The sequence below is a fragment of the Bombina bombina genome, chromosome 5, assembly GCF_027579735.1.
Source record: "Bombina bombina isolate aBomBom1 chromosome 5, aBomBom1.pri, whole genome shotgun sequence".
In the NCBI taxonomy this organism is placed as follows: domain Eukaryota; kingdom Metazoa; phylum Chordata; class Amphibia; order Anura; family Bombinatoridae; genus Bombina; species Bombina bombina.
This window is the reverse complement of record NC_069503.1, coordinates 46065438-46084760: the sequence shown is the minus strand read 5'-3', so window position 1 is coordinate 46084760 and position 19323 is coordinate 46065438. Positions and strand designations below refer to the sequence as shown.

At 37.6% G+C, this 19323-nt stretch overlaps 1 protein-coding gene across 1 annotated transcript in view; it reads left to right on the top strand.

The window, feature by feature from the left end:
- The first annotated feature begins 337 nt into the window (after positions 1-337).
- Positions 338-19323, top strand: part of LOC128661280 (zinc finger protein 585B-like) — a 111128-nt gene continuing 92142 nt past the window's right edge. The window contains exons 1-2 of the mRNA XM_053715554.1: positions 338-454; positions 14109-15548. Coding sequence (XP_053571529.1) covers positions 436-454; positions 14109-15548 — 1459 coding nt within the window. The 5' untranslated portion in view covers positions 338-435. The remainder of the gene's footprint in view (positions 455-14108; positions 15549-19323) is intronic.

The following is a 19323-nucleotide window of genomic DNA, read 5'->3' as shown; positions in this document are numbered from 1 at the left end:
GTGTGAGTGCTGCTCTTTGATATAAATAATGGAAAACATGATTATAATATATTTGTAAGGTTGTGGTTTGTCCCACTCATAAATAGATTGTCTACTCCTGAGCTTATACTGTACTTGTAAAGTTCTGGAAAGATAAATATTTAAGGTACAACTGTAACACCCACAGAGCTAACTGTACTAAATGCTTGTGCTGAATCAATAGCACATATGTAATAACCTAATCAGCTGATCTGTATCACATGAATTGTTATGTGTGCTCTTAATTATACCATACGTACAGTTAATCAGAACCATTATTTATTATTATCTGTCTAAACCATTTAATATACTTTTTACAGACACGGCCAGAGCACTGAGAGATATCAGGTATTGATGTAACTGGAGTGAATAAGGGAACCTTCTTCCTGAGCACAGACATTGGAGCCTGTTATCAGCATGAACTCATATGTGTTAGGTGAGTAAAATAGATATTATGCTGACTTTGATTACTGGGAAAATAGAATAAATCGGTGAGCAACTGCTAGACAGTTGCAGACAAAGAATACACTTTAGCACTCAGTCCCCCACATCAAGTGTGTTATAATTATGAGGTAGTGTCCGTCGACAAAAACATGGTTAAAAAAAACAAACTTTATTAGTTATATTAAAATAAGGGGGAAAACTACATTAAAAACAACTAGATATATAGGGCTGGTGGTCAATTGCTAATCTGGATAGGTACTACCAGATAGCTAATGGTGAATAATATACACTGCTCAAAAAAATAAAGGGAACACTTAAACAACACAATGTATCTCCAAGTCAATCACACTTCTGTGAAATCAAACTGTCCACTTAGGAAGCAACACTGAGTGACAATCAATTTCACATGCTGTTGTGCAAATGGGATAGACAACAGGTGGAAATTATAGGCAATTAGCAAGACACCCCCAATAAAGGAGTGGTTCTGCAGGTGGTGACCACAGACCACTTCTCAGTTCCTATGCTTTCTGGCTGATGTTATGGTCACTTTTGAATGCTGGTGGTGCTTGCACTCTAGTGGTAGCATGAGACGGAGTCTACAACCCACACAAGTGGCTCAGGTAGTGCAGCTCATCCAGGATGGCACATCAGTGCGAGCTGTGGCAAGAAGGATTGCTGTGTCTGTCAGCGTAGTGTCCAGAGCATGGAGGCGCTACCAGGAGACAGGCCAGTACATCAGGAGACGTGGAGGAGGCCGTAGGAGGGCAACAACCCAGCAGCAGGACCGCTACCTCCGCCTTTGTGCAAGGAGGAGCAGGAGGAGCACTGCCAGAGCCCTGCAAAATGACCTCCAGCAGGCCACAAATGTGCATGTGTCTGCTCAAACGGTCAGAAACCGACTCCATGAGGGTGGTATGAGGACCCAACGTCAACAGGTGGGGGTTGTGCTTACAGTCCAACACCGTGCAGGACGTTTGACATTTGCCAGAGAACACCAAGATTGGCAAATTCGCCACTGGCGCCCTGTGCTCTTCACAGATGAAAGCAGGGGCACACTGAGCACATTTGACAGACGTGACAGTCTGGAGACGCCGTGGAGAACGTTCTGCTGCCTGCAACATCCTCCAGCATGGCCAGTTTGGCAGTGGGTCAGTAATGGTGTGGGGTGGCATTTCTTTGAGGGGCCGAACAGCCCTCCATGTGCTCGCCAGAGGTAGCCTGACTGCCATTAGGTATCATGATGAGATCCTCAGACCCCTTGTGAGACCATATGCTGGTGCGGTTGGCCCTGGGTTCCTCCTAATGCAAGACAATGCTAGACCTCATGTGGCTGGAGTGTGTCAGCAGTTCCTGCAAGACGAAGGCATTGATGCTATGGACTGGCCCTCCCGTTCCCCAGACCTGAATCCAATTGAGCACATCTGGGACATCATGTCTCGCTCCATCCACCAATTTCACTTTGCACCACAGACTGTCCAGGAGTTGGTGGATACTTTAGTCCAGGTCTGGGAGGAGATCCCTCAGGAGACCATCCGCCACCTCATCAGGAGCATGCACAGGCGTTGTAGGGAGGTCATACAGCCTCATTTTGACTTGTTTTAAGGACATTACATCAAAGTTGGATCTGCCTGTAGTGTGTTTTTCCACTTTAATTTTGAGTGTGACTCCAAATCCAGACCTCCATGGGTTGAAAATTTTGATTTCCATTTTTTAATTTTTGTGTGATTTTGTTGTCAGCACATTCAACTATGTAAAGAACAAAGTATTTAATTAGAATATTTTATTCATTCAGATCTAGGATGTGTTATTTTAGTGTTCCCTTTATTTTTTTGAGCAGTGTATTATGGAAGTGCTATTCAGGATATGAGACAGGATTTCAGATAAGGGATCCTGACTAATATATATTATTGAGGTTTTGACAGACAAAATAGATTTATTGACTCCTCTGTGGCAGTTATGGCATATACTGTACCCCCTTTAAAGGAACTCTGTGTCACACATATAGTGAACCCCACGCTTGATTTCAGTGTCACTATTTGTGTCTTGAGTAACAATCCCTATGTACTATATTTTAGTATAAATAGGTAGAAATTATATATATACCCAAGTACCCCTGTTCAGGTTATACTAGGAACTATAGAGTTGTATATTTAAGCAAAAATGCGTTTACTCTCTTAGAATTCATGCTAATAGTGTTGTCCGCATAATTATATTGTGATCATCTGTTTTGTATGGGTCCGTAATAGGATTACTGGTAATAGTACTAGTAATGTGAGAAAATAATGGTCTCTGTGTCTCACTATATAGTGAGCAGCATGTTTTATTACAGTATCTCTGGGAAAATGCAAAATATCAATCACTGTACAGTTTATTGCCTGTTATTATGACGCTGCAGCCTATGTAGGGTTAAATATCACCAATAAAGTTGTACTGAAAAACTGTGTAGTTGGTTGATTGCATACAATTGTGTTAAATCTCTTAGAACTTAATATTAGTGATATCTTTGTACAAATGTTGCAATTGGCCGCTGTGTGTTAAACTGTACCGTCGGGTATTAACAAATATACTGACAGCGTAGGAAAGTAAGAAACTATGTAGCTCATGGTTGTGTGAATAGCGTGCTGTGTTACACTGTTTAGGTCTACAGTATCAATCACTGTATGATTTATTGCCTGTTGTAATAAATTGCTAGCAGCAGGATATCTAAGACTGAATACCGCTCCCAAAGTTATACTAGAAAATATATAGTTACTTGATTGTACATAATTACATTTGATCTCTAAAACCTTGGTACTAGTTATGGCGTGTTGTAAAAGGTGTATAATAACAGCCCAATGGTGTTTACAATAGGCCGCTAAATATCGAATCGTGTTGCAGGATACCAACAATAATACTGGCAATTAAAGACCTCCATGTTTGACGCTCCGATTAAGTCACTGATGTTAGTCATGCTATACCTAGTTCCCCATATTTACAAATACAGTAACCACAGTATATTTAAGCGTTATAGGTGATAGTTGTATATTTGTAGCTGATAAATTGAGGAAAGAGTATATCATCAAGCAACAGAGCACGTATGAATAGCCAGGACAGAGATGACCTCCGGTCATTGCCTGTTAGTGAAAAGTATAGACTTCGCCTTGCTAATCGGAGTATTCACGTGTGACAGCTCAGATATCAGCTGTCACACGCCGGCTTTTTGTGATGTCTGACCACACCTCTCTTTGGTATTGGGCGAATTAGATCCATTCTATGTCTTGTGCATTGCTGCACTCAGGATCATAATGAGCTAAATTTGTTATTAGTTAACATAGACTGCAATGCTACAGTCTATATTTTGAAGTATTTATGTATTAAAAATTGATTGTTACCAGATTATTTTAAAGTTCAGTTTTGTACAGTGTTATATACGTTGATGTCTATTAAATTGAACTTCATATTGCAGTAGTTCCAAAATTTAGTTTGTTCGTTATGAAGAAAGAGTGTGGGGCATCATATAGATTATCATATGATAGCTGTAGTGTTATATGAAGATTTGAATATATAATACATCGTTATATGGAATACAACAATAAAATTGTTGATTAATACTATAACGGCCTATTAGTTTTTATATTATTATTAAAATTTCATATGTTATCTCAAAAAATATATATACATGCTACTAACAATTATTTAAAATGGGCTCACAATAAGTTTTGGTAGGGAGCTAAAATAGCGAACAAATAGTGATAAATATTTGTTAAACAGTGAAAACTAAACACACAAATTATGAAACCGGTGCTGAAAGAAAAATCAAGAATCTATTATGAAATACCAAAGATTTCATGGTAAAATATTATAACCTATTTTAAAGTAATTCTTATATTAAATACATCAATATAGTGATTGTCTATTAGAACCACATTTTATACAGATAGTCCAAAATATTATAAGGACTAATATAGAAATGAACGTGAAGTTTCCGAATGCTCTTTAAAATTAATGAAGATTCTAATGAAAAATTATACAGCTGAATATGACAGAATTGAAACTGAGATAGAAGACCTAAATATAAAGCTAAAAACATTCGAAAATCTACCTGAATTTGAAACCAGATATAAAAAATACCAAACAGAACTTGAGAAATACAAGGCTGAGATAAAACAGAATTAAGAAACCAAATTAAATAGAGATATTTCAGACTTCAAAAACAATAAAGTTTACAAATGGGGCAAGGAATTCAATAGAAACCCAACAAAACCAACAAGAGTACATGTCATAGATAGTGATGCTTCCGACATAGAGGGAAGTGAATCTGACACAACTGACACTGAAGGTACTACACCTAGTACATCCACTCATATGGTGACTAGACAAGAGAGGAAAAAACGAAAGGATTTTTTTAGGAGAGGATACTTCAGCAGAAGAAGACCCACCAGGAGAGGGCGCAGAAACAAACCAAAGACCATTCAAAAACAAGGACAAACAAAAACAAGACAACAAAAGATGGAAGCCTTACAAAAGACCACCCAGCCCATTCTCATGAATGAGGCTGATGTAATGCAAGTCATAAACCTATCTAATAAACTTCTATGTATAGAACATCAAAATGTCCTAAGTAAAGGTTTGTCTTTCTGTCCCACTGGATATTTGGATACATTTGAGACTACTAAGGATATACAATTATACCTTAGAAAAATCCTTTTGAAAAAAACAGTTCATGAGAAAAAATGACCTAACGTGAGATTGAAGGTATAAAGACCAACTGGTCAAATGAAGAACAACTTACTATTCAAGTAATGCAGGGCCTCCTCGATGATAATGAGGTCTCTTCAAATTGGAGAGAAATGATTTTGATCAAATCAAAATATATACCGAAATTCAACTCCTCTAGACATATAGAGATCTTTAACAAGATGGTAACTAAAGAGATTTCAGAACTTCCCCTTAAAACAATACAGAACAATCTGACTAATTCAGAAAAGAAAATCATTACAAGAGATGCACGTAATAGAGACTGTTATTCTAAATTATTGTTTGATCCTACTCAAAAATATTATATTATAATATTATATTATAATATTAATTATCAGAGAATATTATATTCTCTGATGAAGCGCATGTGCCCATGCACGAAACGCGTAAGATAGGAGCTCACCTGATATGTTGAAGCCTGCTCCAAAATAAACTCTTATCACTGACTACAGGACTCAGATTCCTTTTTCCTCATTTTGTGTTCAAAAATATTTAACATTATACAACAGAATGATCTCTACAGATCAAATTATAACGCTGAAAGAAAGTAAATTTCTAACAGTACACGAACCAAAAACGGCCACATTTTATGCTATACCAAAGTTCCATAAAAACCTGACCAAACCTCCAGGGCGTCCCATTGTATCCCCCATCAGTAATCTTACAGAAAACGCGAGTCAGTATGTTGATTATAGTCTCAGGGAGTTTGTCACTCAACTACCATAATTCGTAAGAGACACTATGGAGGTCCTGCACCACTTAGAAAACATTCAAATAAATGAGAATACAATTTTAGTAACAGCTGATGTTGAAGCATTATATACCAGCATAGATCACCAACTAGGTATTAAGGCTGTACAAAGTTTTCTTCAATCCTCTTCTGTTGAAGACAAAGCCCATGACCATTTTATTCTAGAACTGTTAAAATTTGTCTTGCACCATAACTACTTTGTTTTTGATCAACAATTCTACCTACAAGTAAGAGGCACTGCAATGGGTACTGCGCACCAACATATGCAAACCTCTTCTTAGGTTGGTGGGAGCAGCAAACAGTGTTTTCTGATGAAAATGCAAAGTTTACTAATCCCATCCCTCTATGGCTCACATACATAGACGACGTGTTCTTTCTATGGGAAGGACCATCAGATGAGTTAATTCAATTCTTGAATCAACTAAACAATAACAAATTTAATATAATACTCACATATGAACATAATCTACATGAAATAACATTTTTGGATCTCAAAACATCGAAAGATAAAACTGGGGGAATACAAACAGATCTTTTCAGAAAAAAGACAGCCACTAATAATGTTCTCCATGCTACAAGCGGTCATTCACCAAATACAATAAAAGCATTACCAACTGGAGAATTTCTAAGGATAAGAAGGAACTGCTCAGATACAACAACATATAAACAACGAGCAGATGAACTACATCTAAGATTACAAAAAAGAGGGTACAGTAATCATAGCATAAAGAAGGCGAGACAAAGAGCAAACCTTACAAACAGACAAGACCTTCTACAAATAAAGAACAAAATGAAAGATCAAACTACTAGATTAATACTGACATAGTCACCACAATCCTCAGATGGGATACATATCCTTAATAAACATCTGCATATCCTCCAAGCAGACCCTAATCTGGAGAACATCATAGGGGAAAAAATATCAATTGGATACAAATGTACAAAAAATCTGAAAGATGTGCTGAGTCCCAGTCATTTTGTACAAAGACAAACCAATTGTGACCCTATAGTATTAGGGCATTTCCAATGTAGAAATTGCTCCATTTGTAAACATATACTTCCGGTCTAGTAACAGATAGATATGGAAAAATGCACAAAATCAAGTCTCATTAACTACAACACATGAAGGCATTATTTATGCCATTACCTGTAGCTGCAATTTGTACTATATAGGGATGACCTCTAGAATATTTCGCATTAGAATGTTAGAGCATCTTAGTAATGTAAGAAATGCTGAAAAAGATTTGAGCAATTTTATAAAAACATTACAACTGTAGCATCACATTTTTTAACCTATCGTCAAAGCAGGACCTCAGAATTCCGTTGCCATGGTATTGAAAAGATATCATTAGGAATCAGGGGTGGCAACATGGAAGAGACCTGATTAAAAAAGGAAAGCCGCTGGATCTACCTTATGAATTCAGTTTCCCCAGCAGGCCTAAACGATAACAACAATTGTTTTACATATCTTTGATATAATATACTAAATTTTTCAAAAGCTAAAACATGCTTCTAACTCCATTAATTTACACAGTCACACATACAGATCAATTTCTTTCTCACAGAGGTTTAACGTATTAACACATTAACCCCCACTGAATTTGAGGGATTATGATTCACTATTAAAAAATATTATAAATATATACACAAAAAAATCTTTTTGTATTGGCACTTCACGTTCATTTCTATATTAGTCCTTATAATATTTTGGACTCTCTGTATAAAATATGGTTCTAATAGACAATCGCTATAGTGATGTATTTAATATAAGAATTACTTTAAATTAGGTTATAATATTTCACCATGAAATCTTTGGTATTTCATAATAGATTCTTGATTTTTCTTTCAGCACCAGTTTCACAATTTGTGTGTTTAGTTTTCACTGTTTATCAAAGATTTATCACTATTTGTTCACTATTTTGGCTCCCTGCCAAAACTTATTGTGAGCAAATTTTGAATAATTGTTAGTAGCATGTATATATATTTTTTTGAGATAACATATGAAATTTGAATAATAATATAAAAACTAATAGGCACGAGTCGTTATAGTAATAATCAACAATTTTATTGTTGTATTCCATATAATGATGTATTATATATTAAAATCTTCATATAACACTACAGCTATCATATTATAATCTATATGATGCCCCAGACTCTATCTTCATAACGATCAAACTAAATTTTGGAACTACTGCAATATGAAGTTCAATTTAATAGACATCAACGTATATAACACTGTACAAAACTGAACTTTAAAATAATCTGGTAGCAATCAATTTTTAATACATAAAAACTTCAAAATATAGACTGTAGCATTGCAGTCTATGTTAACTAATTACAAATTTAGCTCATTATGATCCTGAGTGCAGCGATGCACACAACATAGAATGGATCTAATTCACCCAATACCAAAGAGAGGTGTGGACAGACGTCACAAAAAGCCGCCTATGCCGCAGTACCCCACCTTAAAAAAAGCCGGAGTTACCGGCGAAACATGTCAGGAGCAAGGGCATGTGGGACCCTTACGCCTAGATTTAGAGTTCTGCGTTAGCCGTCACAACCAGCATTAGAGGCTCCTAACGCTGGTTTTTACCGCCCGCTGGTATTTAGAGTCAGTCAGGAAAGGGTCTAACGCTCACTTTCCAGCCGCAACTTTTCCATACCGCAGATCCCCCTACGCCATTTGCGTATCCTATCTTTTCAATGGGATCTTTCTAACGCCGGTATTTAGAGTCTTGGCTGAAGTGAGCGTTAGAACTCTAACGACAAAACTCCAGCCGCAGAAAAAAGCCAGGAATTAAGAGCTTTCTGGGCAAACGCCGGTTCATAAAGCTCTTAACTACTGTGCTCTAAAGTACACTAACACCCATAAACTACCTATGCACCCCTAAACCGAGGCCCCCCACATCGCCGCCACTCTAATACATTTTTTTAACCCCTAATCTGCCGACCGCACACTGCCGCAACCTACATTATACCTATGTACCTCTAATCTGCTGCCCCTAACACCTCCGACCCCTATATTATATTTATTAACCCCTAATCTGCCCCCCAAAATGTCGCCGCCACCTACCTACAATAATTAACCCCTAATCTGCCGACCGGACCTCACCGCTACCATAATAAAGTTATTAACCCCTAATCCGCCTCACTGCCGCCTCAATAACCCTATAATAAATAGTATTAACCCCTAATCTGTCCTCCCTAACATCGCCGACACCTAACTTCAATTATTAACCCCTAATCTGCCGACCGGACCTCACCGCTACTCTAATAAATGTATTAACCCCTAAAGCTAAGTCTAACCCTAACACCCCCCTAAGTTAAATATAATTTAAATCTAACTAAATAAATTAACTCTTATTAAATAAATTAATCCTATTTAAAGCTAAATACTTACCTGTAAAATAAACCCTAATATAGCTACAATATAACGAATAATTAGGTTGTAGCTATTTTAGGATTTATATTTATTTTACAGGCAACTTTGTAATTATTTTAACCAGGTACAATAGCTATTAAATAGTTAATAACTATTTATTAGCTACCTAGTTAAAATAATTACAAAATTACCTGTAAAATAAATCCTAACCTAAGTTACAATTAAACCTAACACTACACTATCAATAAATTAATTAAATAAAATACCTACAAATAAATACAAATAAATAAACTAACTAAAGTACAAAAAATAAAAAAATAATTTACAAACATAATAAAAATATCACAACAATTTTAAACTAATTACACCTACTCAAAGCCCCCCAAAATAAAAAAATGCCCTACCCTATTCTAAAATTAAAATAGAAAAGCTCTTTTACCTTACCAGCCCTTAAAAGGGCCTTTTGCGGGGCATGCCCCAAAGAAAACAGCTCTTTTGCCTGTAAAAATAAACACAATACCCCCCCAACATTACAACCCACCACCCACATACCCCTAATCTAACCCAAACCCCCCTTAAATAAACCTAACACTAAGCCCCTGAAGATCTTCCTACCTTATCTTCACCACACCGATCGGTCCAGGCTCCGATGTCTTGATCCAAGCCCAAGCGGGGGCTGAAGACGTCCATCCTCCGGCTGAAGTCTTGATCCAAGCGGCGGCTGAAGAAGTCCATCATCGGGCAGAAGTCTTCATCCTATCCGGGCAGAAGAGGAGATCCGGACCGGTAGACATCTTCATCCAAGCGGCATCTTCTATCTTCTTCCATCCGATGACGAGCGGCTCCATCTTCAAGACCTCCGGCGCGGATCCATCCTCTTCTTCCGACGTCCTAACACAGAATGAAGGTTCCTTTAAGGGACGTCATCCAAGATGGCGTCCCTCAAATTCCGATTGGCTGATAGGATTCTAATCGGAATTAAGGTAGGAAAATTCTGATTGGCTGATGGAATCAGCCAATCAGATTCAAGTTCAATCCGATTGGCTGATCCAATGGGGCATGCCCCGCAAAAGGCCCTTTTAAGGGCTGGTAAGTTAAAAGAGCTTTTCTATTTTAATTTTAGAATAGAGTAGGGCATTTTTTTTATTTTGGGGGGCTTTGTTATTTTATTAGGGGGCTTAGAGTAGGTGTAATTAGCTTAAAATTGTAATATTTTTCTAATGTTTGTAAATATTTTTTTATTTTTTGTAACTTAGTTCTTTTTTATTTTTTGTACTTTAGTTAGTTTATTTAATTGTATTTATTTGTAGGTATTGTATTTAATTAATTTATTGATAGTGTAGTGTTAGGTTTAATTGAAGATAATTGTAGGTATTTTATTTAATTAATTTATTGATAGTGTAGTGTTAATTGTAACTTAGGTTAGGATTTATTTTACAGGTCATTTTGTAATTATTTTAACTAGGTAACTATTAAATAGTTATTAACTATTTAATAGCTATTGTACCTGGTTAAAATAAATACAAAGTTGCCTGTAAAATAAATATTAATCCTAAAATAGCTACAATATAATTATAATTTATATTGTAGCTATATTAGGATTTATTTTACAGGTAAGTATTTAGCTTTAAATAGGAATAAATTATTTAATAAGAGTTAATTTATTTCGTTAGATTTAAATTATATTTAATTTAGGGGGGTGTTAGTGTTAGGGTTAGACTTAGCTTTAGGGGTTAATACATTTATTATAGTAGCGGCGAGGTCCGGTCGGCAGATTAGGGGTTAATAATTGTAGGTAGGTGGAGGCGACGTTTGGGGCGGCAGATTAGGGGTTAATAAATATAATATAGGGGTCGGCGGTGTTAGGGGCAGCAGATTAGGGGTACATAGGGATAACGTAGGTTGCGGCGGTGTACGGAGCAGCAGATTAGGGGTTAAAAAAAATATGCGGGGGTCAGCGATAGCGGGGGCGGCAGAATAGGGGTTAATAAGTATAAGGTTAGGGGTGTTTAGACTCGGGGTACATGTTAGGGTATTAGGTGCAGACTTAGGAAGTGTTTCCCCATAGGAAACAATGGGGCTGCGTTAGGAGCTGAACGCTGCTTTTTTGCAGGTGATAGGTTTTTTTTCAGCTCAAACTGCCCCATTGTTTCCTATGGGGGAATCGTGCACGAGCACGTTTTTGAAGCTGGCCGCGTCCGTAAGCACCGCTGGTATTTAGAGTTGCAGTGGCGGTAAATATGCCTGTACGCTCCCTTTTTGGAGCCTAACGCAGCCCTTCTGTGAACTCTAAATACCAGCGGTATTTAAAAGGTGCGGGGAAAAAAAAGCATGCGTAGCTAACGCACCCCTTCTAACGCAAAACTCCAAATCTAGGCGTTAGTTTTTAATTTCTAGTAAACAATAGGGCTGTAATATTGATATCTGAGCTGTCACACATGAATACTCGGATTAGCAAGGCGAAGTCTATACTTTTCACTAACAGGCAATGACCGGAGGTCATCTCTGTCCTGGCTATTCATACGTGCTCTGTTGCTTGATGATATACTCTTTCCTCAATTTATCAGCTACAAATATACAACTATTATCTATAACGCTTAAATATACTGTGGTTACTGTATTGGTAAATATGGGGAACTAGGTATAGCATGACTAACATCAGTGACTTAATCGAAGCGTCAAACACGGAGGTCTTTAATTGCCGGTATTATTGTTGGTATCCTGCAACACAATTCGATATTTAGCGGCCTATTGTAAACACCATTGGGCTGTTATGATACACCTTTTACAACAAGCCATAACTAGTACCAAGGTTTTAGAGATCAAATGTAATTATGTACAATCAAGTAACTATATATTTTCTAGTATAACTTTGGGAGCGGTATTCAGTCTTAGATATCCTGCTGCTAGCAATTTATTACAACAGGCAATAAATCATACAGTGATTGATACTGTAGACCTAAACAGTGTAACACAGCACGCTATTCACACAACCATGAGCTACATAGTTTCTTACTTTCCTACGCTGTCAGTATCTTTGTTATTACCCGACGGTACAGTTTAACACACAGCGGCCAATTGCAACATTTGTACAAAGATATCACTAATATTAAGTTCTAAGAGATTTAACACAATTGTATGCAATCAACCAACTACACAGTTTTTCAGTACAACTTTATTGGTGATATTTAACCCTACATAGGCTGCAGCATCATAATAACAGGCAATAAACTGTACAGTGATTTATATTTTTGATTTTCCCAGAGATACTGTAATGCAACACGAATCTCACTATATAGTGAGACACAGAGACCATTATTTTCTCACATTACTAGTACTATTACCAGTAATGCTGTTAATGGACCTATACAAAACAGATGATCACAATATATAATTAGGTGGCCAACACTATTAGCATGAATTCTAAGAGAGTAAACGCATTTATGCGTAAATATACAACTCTATAGTTCCTAGTATAACCTGAACAGGGGTACTTGGGTATATATATATATTATTGCTACCTATTTATACTAAAATATAGTACATAGTGATTATTACTCAAGACACAAGTAGTGACACTGAAATCAAGCGTGGGGTTCACTATGTGTGTGGCACGGAGCTCCTTTAAAGGGGGTACGGTATATGTCATAACTGCCACAGAGGAGTCAATAAATCTATTTTGTCTGTCAAAACCTCAATAATATATATTAGTCAGGATCCCTTATCTGAGATCCTGTCTCATATCCTGTATAGCACCGCCATAATATATTGTTCACCATTAGCTATCTGGTTGTACGTATCCAGATTAGCAATTGACCACCTATATATTTCTAGTTGTTTTTAATGTGGTTTTCCCCCTTATTTTAATATACCTAATAAAGTTTTCTTTTTTAACCATGTTTTTGTCGACGCACACTACCTCATAATTATAACACACTTGATGTGGGGGATTGAGTGCTAAAGTGTATTCTTTGTCTGCAACTGTCTAGCAGTTGCTCACTGTACAAAAAGGTTCCCAATACACAGCACCTTAGGGCCTCATTACCTATTGATTAAGGCCACAGGTTAATAATCATAGGCCCATCCCTTCTGTTACTTTGTATCAGTAGTGCCATCACTTTTTCCCCTCTTTCAACACCTGATCTCAGATCACCTGCAACTCTAACTTCCCCTGCCCTGACCCAACTCATGGAACAACTATAACTACACTTACGCCTACCTTGTTCCCATATGTAGAACACCTAGAACTCCACCAGTAAGTGTTCCCCATCCCAGAACCACCACTGATTTGTGTGCTTAATTTCACAGTGAGTATTATTAAACTAATACATTTTTGGCTGATTATATAAATTAAACAACTGCAACCGCAAGCTAAGAAGTATCATAAGATCACTGCTCCTTAGCCTTTCAAAACATCTCACACTAATTATTAGTCTGTGATGATTAAGACATCATGTTCTCACCCAACTGGTTGAGCATGAGCCGGGCAGGGCTGTATATGCATTTGCTTGTGGAATGCTAAATGAGGATGGTTGATGCCCATAAATTGTTTTCATCAGTAATCAGATGTTTCGTTTATTATAATGTAGAAATATTATATTATTTGTCTTTTGTTTTAATTTATGATTTACAGGTTAATTAATTTAAAAATGAACACAAAACTGAAGACTTTTCATGGAATGTAAACAAATATGTTGGTTTTTTTTAAAGATGGATTCCATTTTAAAGAATAAACTTTATTTATTTTCTTTATTCCTTTTTCTTTTTATTTAGACAATCACGTGAATAGTTCATATCCATCCTTCACTACAGGAAGCATCAGAATGATACCACAAACTCCAAAAGTCTTAGATACTAATGATTATTCACAAACCTTGGGGATATCACAGCAGATATTTAAAGAAGATGTTGAATTGGCAGAAACTGGGCAGCAATCATTAGGTCAAGAGAGTAATTTAGTCATCAAACAAGAGGACATTTATGACTTATCTAGTGAAATGTTTATCCCAGAGGATAAACCACACACATTCACTGAGTTTCCAAAACATTTAAAAGAAGGGAAACATCTTAAGTCTAGCCAAATGATTTGTACAAATAAGAAACCATTCAAATGTACCGAATGTGAGAAAAGCTTCATATGTAATTTGCATCTCCCTGGACACCACACAGTGGACACATTTGTGAAACCTCACACATGTATAGAATGTGGGAGATGTTTCACATCTAAAGGAAATCTTATGTATCATGAAAAAACACACACAGGGGAGAAGCCTTTCACATGTAATGAGTGTGGGAGATGTTTTACATCCAAGGTAAATCTCATATCTCATGAAATGACCCACACAGGGGAGAAACCTTTCACATGTGCAAAATGTGGAAAAAGTTTTACACATAAGAGTTATCTGAAAACTCATGAAAGGATTCACACAGCAGAAAAGCCTTTCACATGTACAGAGTGTGGAAAATGTTTTACACAGAAGAGCAGTCTGAAAATTCATGAAAGAATTCACACAGGAGAAAAGCCTTTCAAATGTACAGAGTGTGGAAAATGTTTTACACAAATAGATAGTCTGAAAATTCATGAAAGGAGTCACACTGGAGAAAAACCTTTCACATGTACAGAGTGCAGAAAATGTTTTGCACAAATAAGTCATCTGAAAAGACATGAAAAGATTCACACAGGAGAAAAACCATTCACATGTACAGAGTGCGGAAAATGTTTTACACAAATAGGTAATCTGAAAACTCATGAAAGGAGTCACACAGGAGAAAAATCTTTCACGTGTACAGAATGTGGAAAAGGATTTACAAACAAGAGGGATCTAAAAACTCATGAAAGGATTCACACAGGAGAAAAACCTTTCAAATGTACAGAATGTGGAAAATGTTTTACACTAAAAAGTAATCTGAAAACACATGAAAGGATTCACACAGGGGAAAAGCCTTTCACATGTACAGAGTGTGGAAAAGGATTTACAAACAAGAGGGATCTAAAAACTCATGAAAGGATTCACACAGGAGAAAAACCTTTTACATGTACAGAGTGTGGAAAAGGATTTACTAACGAGAGGGATCTAAAAACTCATGAAAGGATTCACACAGGAGAAAAACCTTTCACATGTACAGTGTGTGGAAAAGCATTTACACTAAAGATTAGTTTGAAACATCATGAAAGAATTCACACAGGAGAAAAACCTTTCACATGTTTAGAAAGTTGAAAAAGGTATCCCATGTCAGTCAGGTATCACATAAAATAAACTTTATATGCACTGTGTGGAAACCTTTTAAAAATTAACCTAAAGAGAAAGACTAAAAAATCTAAATGTCATGCTGCCCGGCCGCCACTCTATCCATTGCCATGGACGATGCGGTAAGCTTCAGGTGATGATGTCATCACCACATGCCTCTCTTCCTGATGGCAGTCCGGATCCCTCCTGTGGCGCAAATCCTGCACCTATGTAAGTACATCAGTTACACTCGCCTGTGCCTAAGTATAGGTCTTACTGTGTGTGCTCATGGGTGCTGTATTACTTACTATTGCTGGATTGCCATACCATTACTGTACTTTGCCTGCCTGACCACTCTTCTTGCTTAACTCTTGAACTGCTGGATTGTCATATCGTTACTGAACTCTGCCTGCTTAACCCCTGTATTGCTGGATTGCCTTATTATTTTTTAACTATTGGTTTACCCCTGTACTTGCTGGATTTCCTTGTTGCGGACACCTACCTGTTCCTGATCATTCTATTTGTTTACCCCTGAACTGCTTTTCTGCTGGATTGACTTAACGCCGGGATAAGAAGACTACTGGCCAAGTTTAGTCTGATAGAGAAATATTAAACGAGCATTACACTAAATAGAAGAGTCAATAAAGTATCCTATTGTAAATAATACTTTCTAAATCCTAGTTACAAAATCTCCATATTGGAAGTGCTCTCCTGCTATCCTTTGTACCTCTATATATGTGCACCTCAGTTTCTCTCATATCAATGTGATAGAATCCAAACAGCACACAGGAATATACAGATCTGTTCTCATACTGGCCAGTTTACACAAACATTCACCACCAAAGCACCCTCAGTGTTGTTTATTATTATGCCAGTGTTAGGACTTGTACATTTGATTTACATAGGGGAGAAAATAATTACATTTACAGAATAATGGAGTCTTTATATGAATAGAGTGTTAGAGAATTATATAAACAAGAACATCAGTCTCAAATGATTGACATCTGGGAGATATATTTAATGTGCACATCATGTGGATAAACCTTTTCTTATAGCAATAGATGCTTAGCATTGTACATGTGATATACCAGAGGAATTACTGATGGAAAATTGATTTTCTCTTGTTAAGTGTATCCAGTCCACGGATCATCCATTACTTGTGAGGTATTCTCCTTCCCAACAGGAAGTTGCAAGAGGATCACCCACAGCAGAGCTGCTATATAGCTCCTCCCCTAACTGTCATATCCAGTCATTCTCTTGCAAGCCTCAACCAAGATGGAGGTCAGAAGAGGAGTGTGGTGTTTTATACTTAGTTTATTCTTCAATCAAAAGTTTGTTATTTTTAAATGGTGCCGGAGTGTACTGTTTATCTCAGGCAGTATTTAGAAGAAGAATCTGCCTGTGTTTTCTATGATCTTAGCAGAAGTAACTAAGATCCATGGCTGTTCTCACATATTCTGAGGAGTGAGGTAACTTCAGAGAGGGAATGGCGTGCAGGTTTTCCTGCAATAAGGTATGTGCAGTTAATATTTTTCTAGGGATGGAATTTGCTAGAAAATGCTGCTGATACTGAACTAATGTAAGTAAAGCCTTAAATGCAGTGAGAGCTACTAGTATCAGGCTTATTAATAGAGATACATACTCTTATAAAAATGTAATATAAAACATTTGCTGGCATGTTTAATCGTATTTATATGTATTTGGTGATAAAACTTATTGGGGCCTAGTTTTTTTCCACATGGCTGGCTGGAATTCTGCCTAGTAACAGTTTCCTGAAGGCTTTCCACTGTTGTAATATGAGTGGGAGTGGTTACAGACACAGAGATCCAGCTTCTTCCTGCATGATCCAGAATATCTCTGGAGGGCTCAAAAGGCTTCAAAGTCGTTTTTGAGGGAGGTAACAAGCCACAGTAGAGCTGTGGCAGTTGTTGTGACTGTTTTAAAAAAAAAAAAAACGTTTTTGTCAGTTATTATTCTGTGTTTGGTATTAAGGGGTTAATCATCCATTTGCAAGTGGGTGCAATGAATTACATACACTGTAAAAATTTCGGTAGTGTAACTGCCTTTTTTCACTGTTATTTCAAATTTTGACAAAATTTGTGTTTCTTAAAGGTGCAGTAACGTTTTTTATATTGCTTGTAAACTTGTTTAAAGTGTTTTCCAAGCTTGCTAGTCTCATTGCTAGTCTGTTTAAACATGTCTGACACAGAGGAAACAACTTGTTATTATGTTTGAAAGCCATGGTGGAGCCCCATAGGAGAATGTGTACTAAATGTATTGATTTCACCTTAAACAGTAAAGATCAGTCTTTAACTATAAAAGAAATATCACCAGAAGATTCTGACGAGGGGGAAGTTATGCCGACTAACTCTCCCCACGTGTCAGACCCTTCGCCTCCCACTCAGGGGATGCACGCTAATATGGCGACAATTGCATCAGGGACGCCCATAGCGATTACCTTGCAGGACATGGCTGCAATCATGAATAATACCCTGTCAGAGGTATTATCCAGGTTGCCTGAATTAAGAGGCAAGCGCGATTGCTCTGGGGTTAGGAGAAATACAGAGCGCGCAGATGCTGTAAGGGCCATGTCTGATACTGCGTCACAATATGCAGATCATGAGGACAGAGAGCTTCAGTCTGTGGGTGACATCTCTGATTCGGGGAAACCTGATTCAGAGATTTCTAATTTTAAATTTAAGCTTGAGAACCTCCGTGTGTTGCTTGGGGAGGTATTAGCTGCTCTGAATGACTGTAACACAGTTGCAGTACCAGAGAAATTGTGTAGGCTGGATAAATACTATGCGGTACCGGTGTGTACTGATGTTTTTCCTATACCTAAAAGGCTTACAGAAATTATTAGCAAGGAGTGGGATAGACCGGGTGTGCCTTTTTCCCCACCTCCTATATTTAGAAAAATGTTTCCAATAGACGCCACTACACGGGACTTATGGCAGACGGTCCCTAAGGTGGAGGGAGCAGTTTCTACTTTAGCAAAGCGTACCACTATCCCGGTTGAGGACAGTTGTGCTTTTTCAGATCCAATGGATAAAAAATTGGAGGGTTACCTTAAGAAAATGTTTATTCAACAAGGTTTTATTTTACAGCCCCTTGCATGCATAGCGCATGTCACGGCCGCGGCGGCATTCTGGTTTGAGGCCCTGGAAGAGGCCATCCATACAGCTCAATTGACTGAAATTATTTGACAAGCTTAGAACACTTAAGCTAGCTAACTCATTTGTTTCTGATGCCATTGTTCATTTGACTAAAGTAACGGCTAAGAATTCCGGATTCGCCATCCAGGCGCGTAGGGCGCTATGGCTTAAATCCTGGTCAGCTGACGTAACTTCGAAGTCTAAATTACTCAACATTCCTATCAAGGGGCAGACCTTATTCGGGCCTGGTTTGAAGGAAATTATTGCTGACATTACTGGAGGTAAGGGTCATACCCTTCCTCAGGGCAGGGCCAAAGCAAAGGCCAAACAGTCTAATTTTCGTGCCTTTCGAAATTTCAAGGCAGGTGCAGCATCAACTTCCTCCGCTTCAAAGCAAGAGGGAACTTTTGCTCAATCTAAGCAGGCCTGGAAACCTAACCAGTCCTGGCATAAAGGCAAGCAGGCCAGAAAGCCTGCTGCTGCCTCTAAGACAGCATGAAGGAACGGCCCCCTATCCGGCGACGGATCTAGTAGGGGGCAGAGTTTCTCTCTTCGCCCAGGTATGGGCAAGAGATGTTCAGGATGCCTGGGCGTTGGAGATCATAT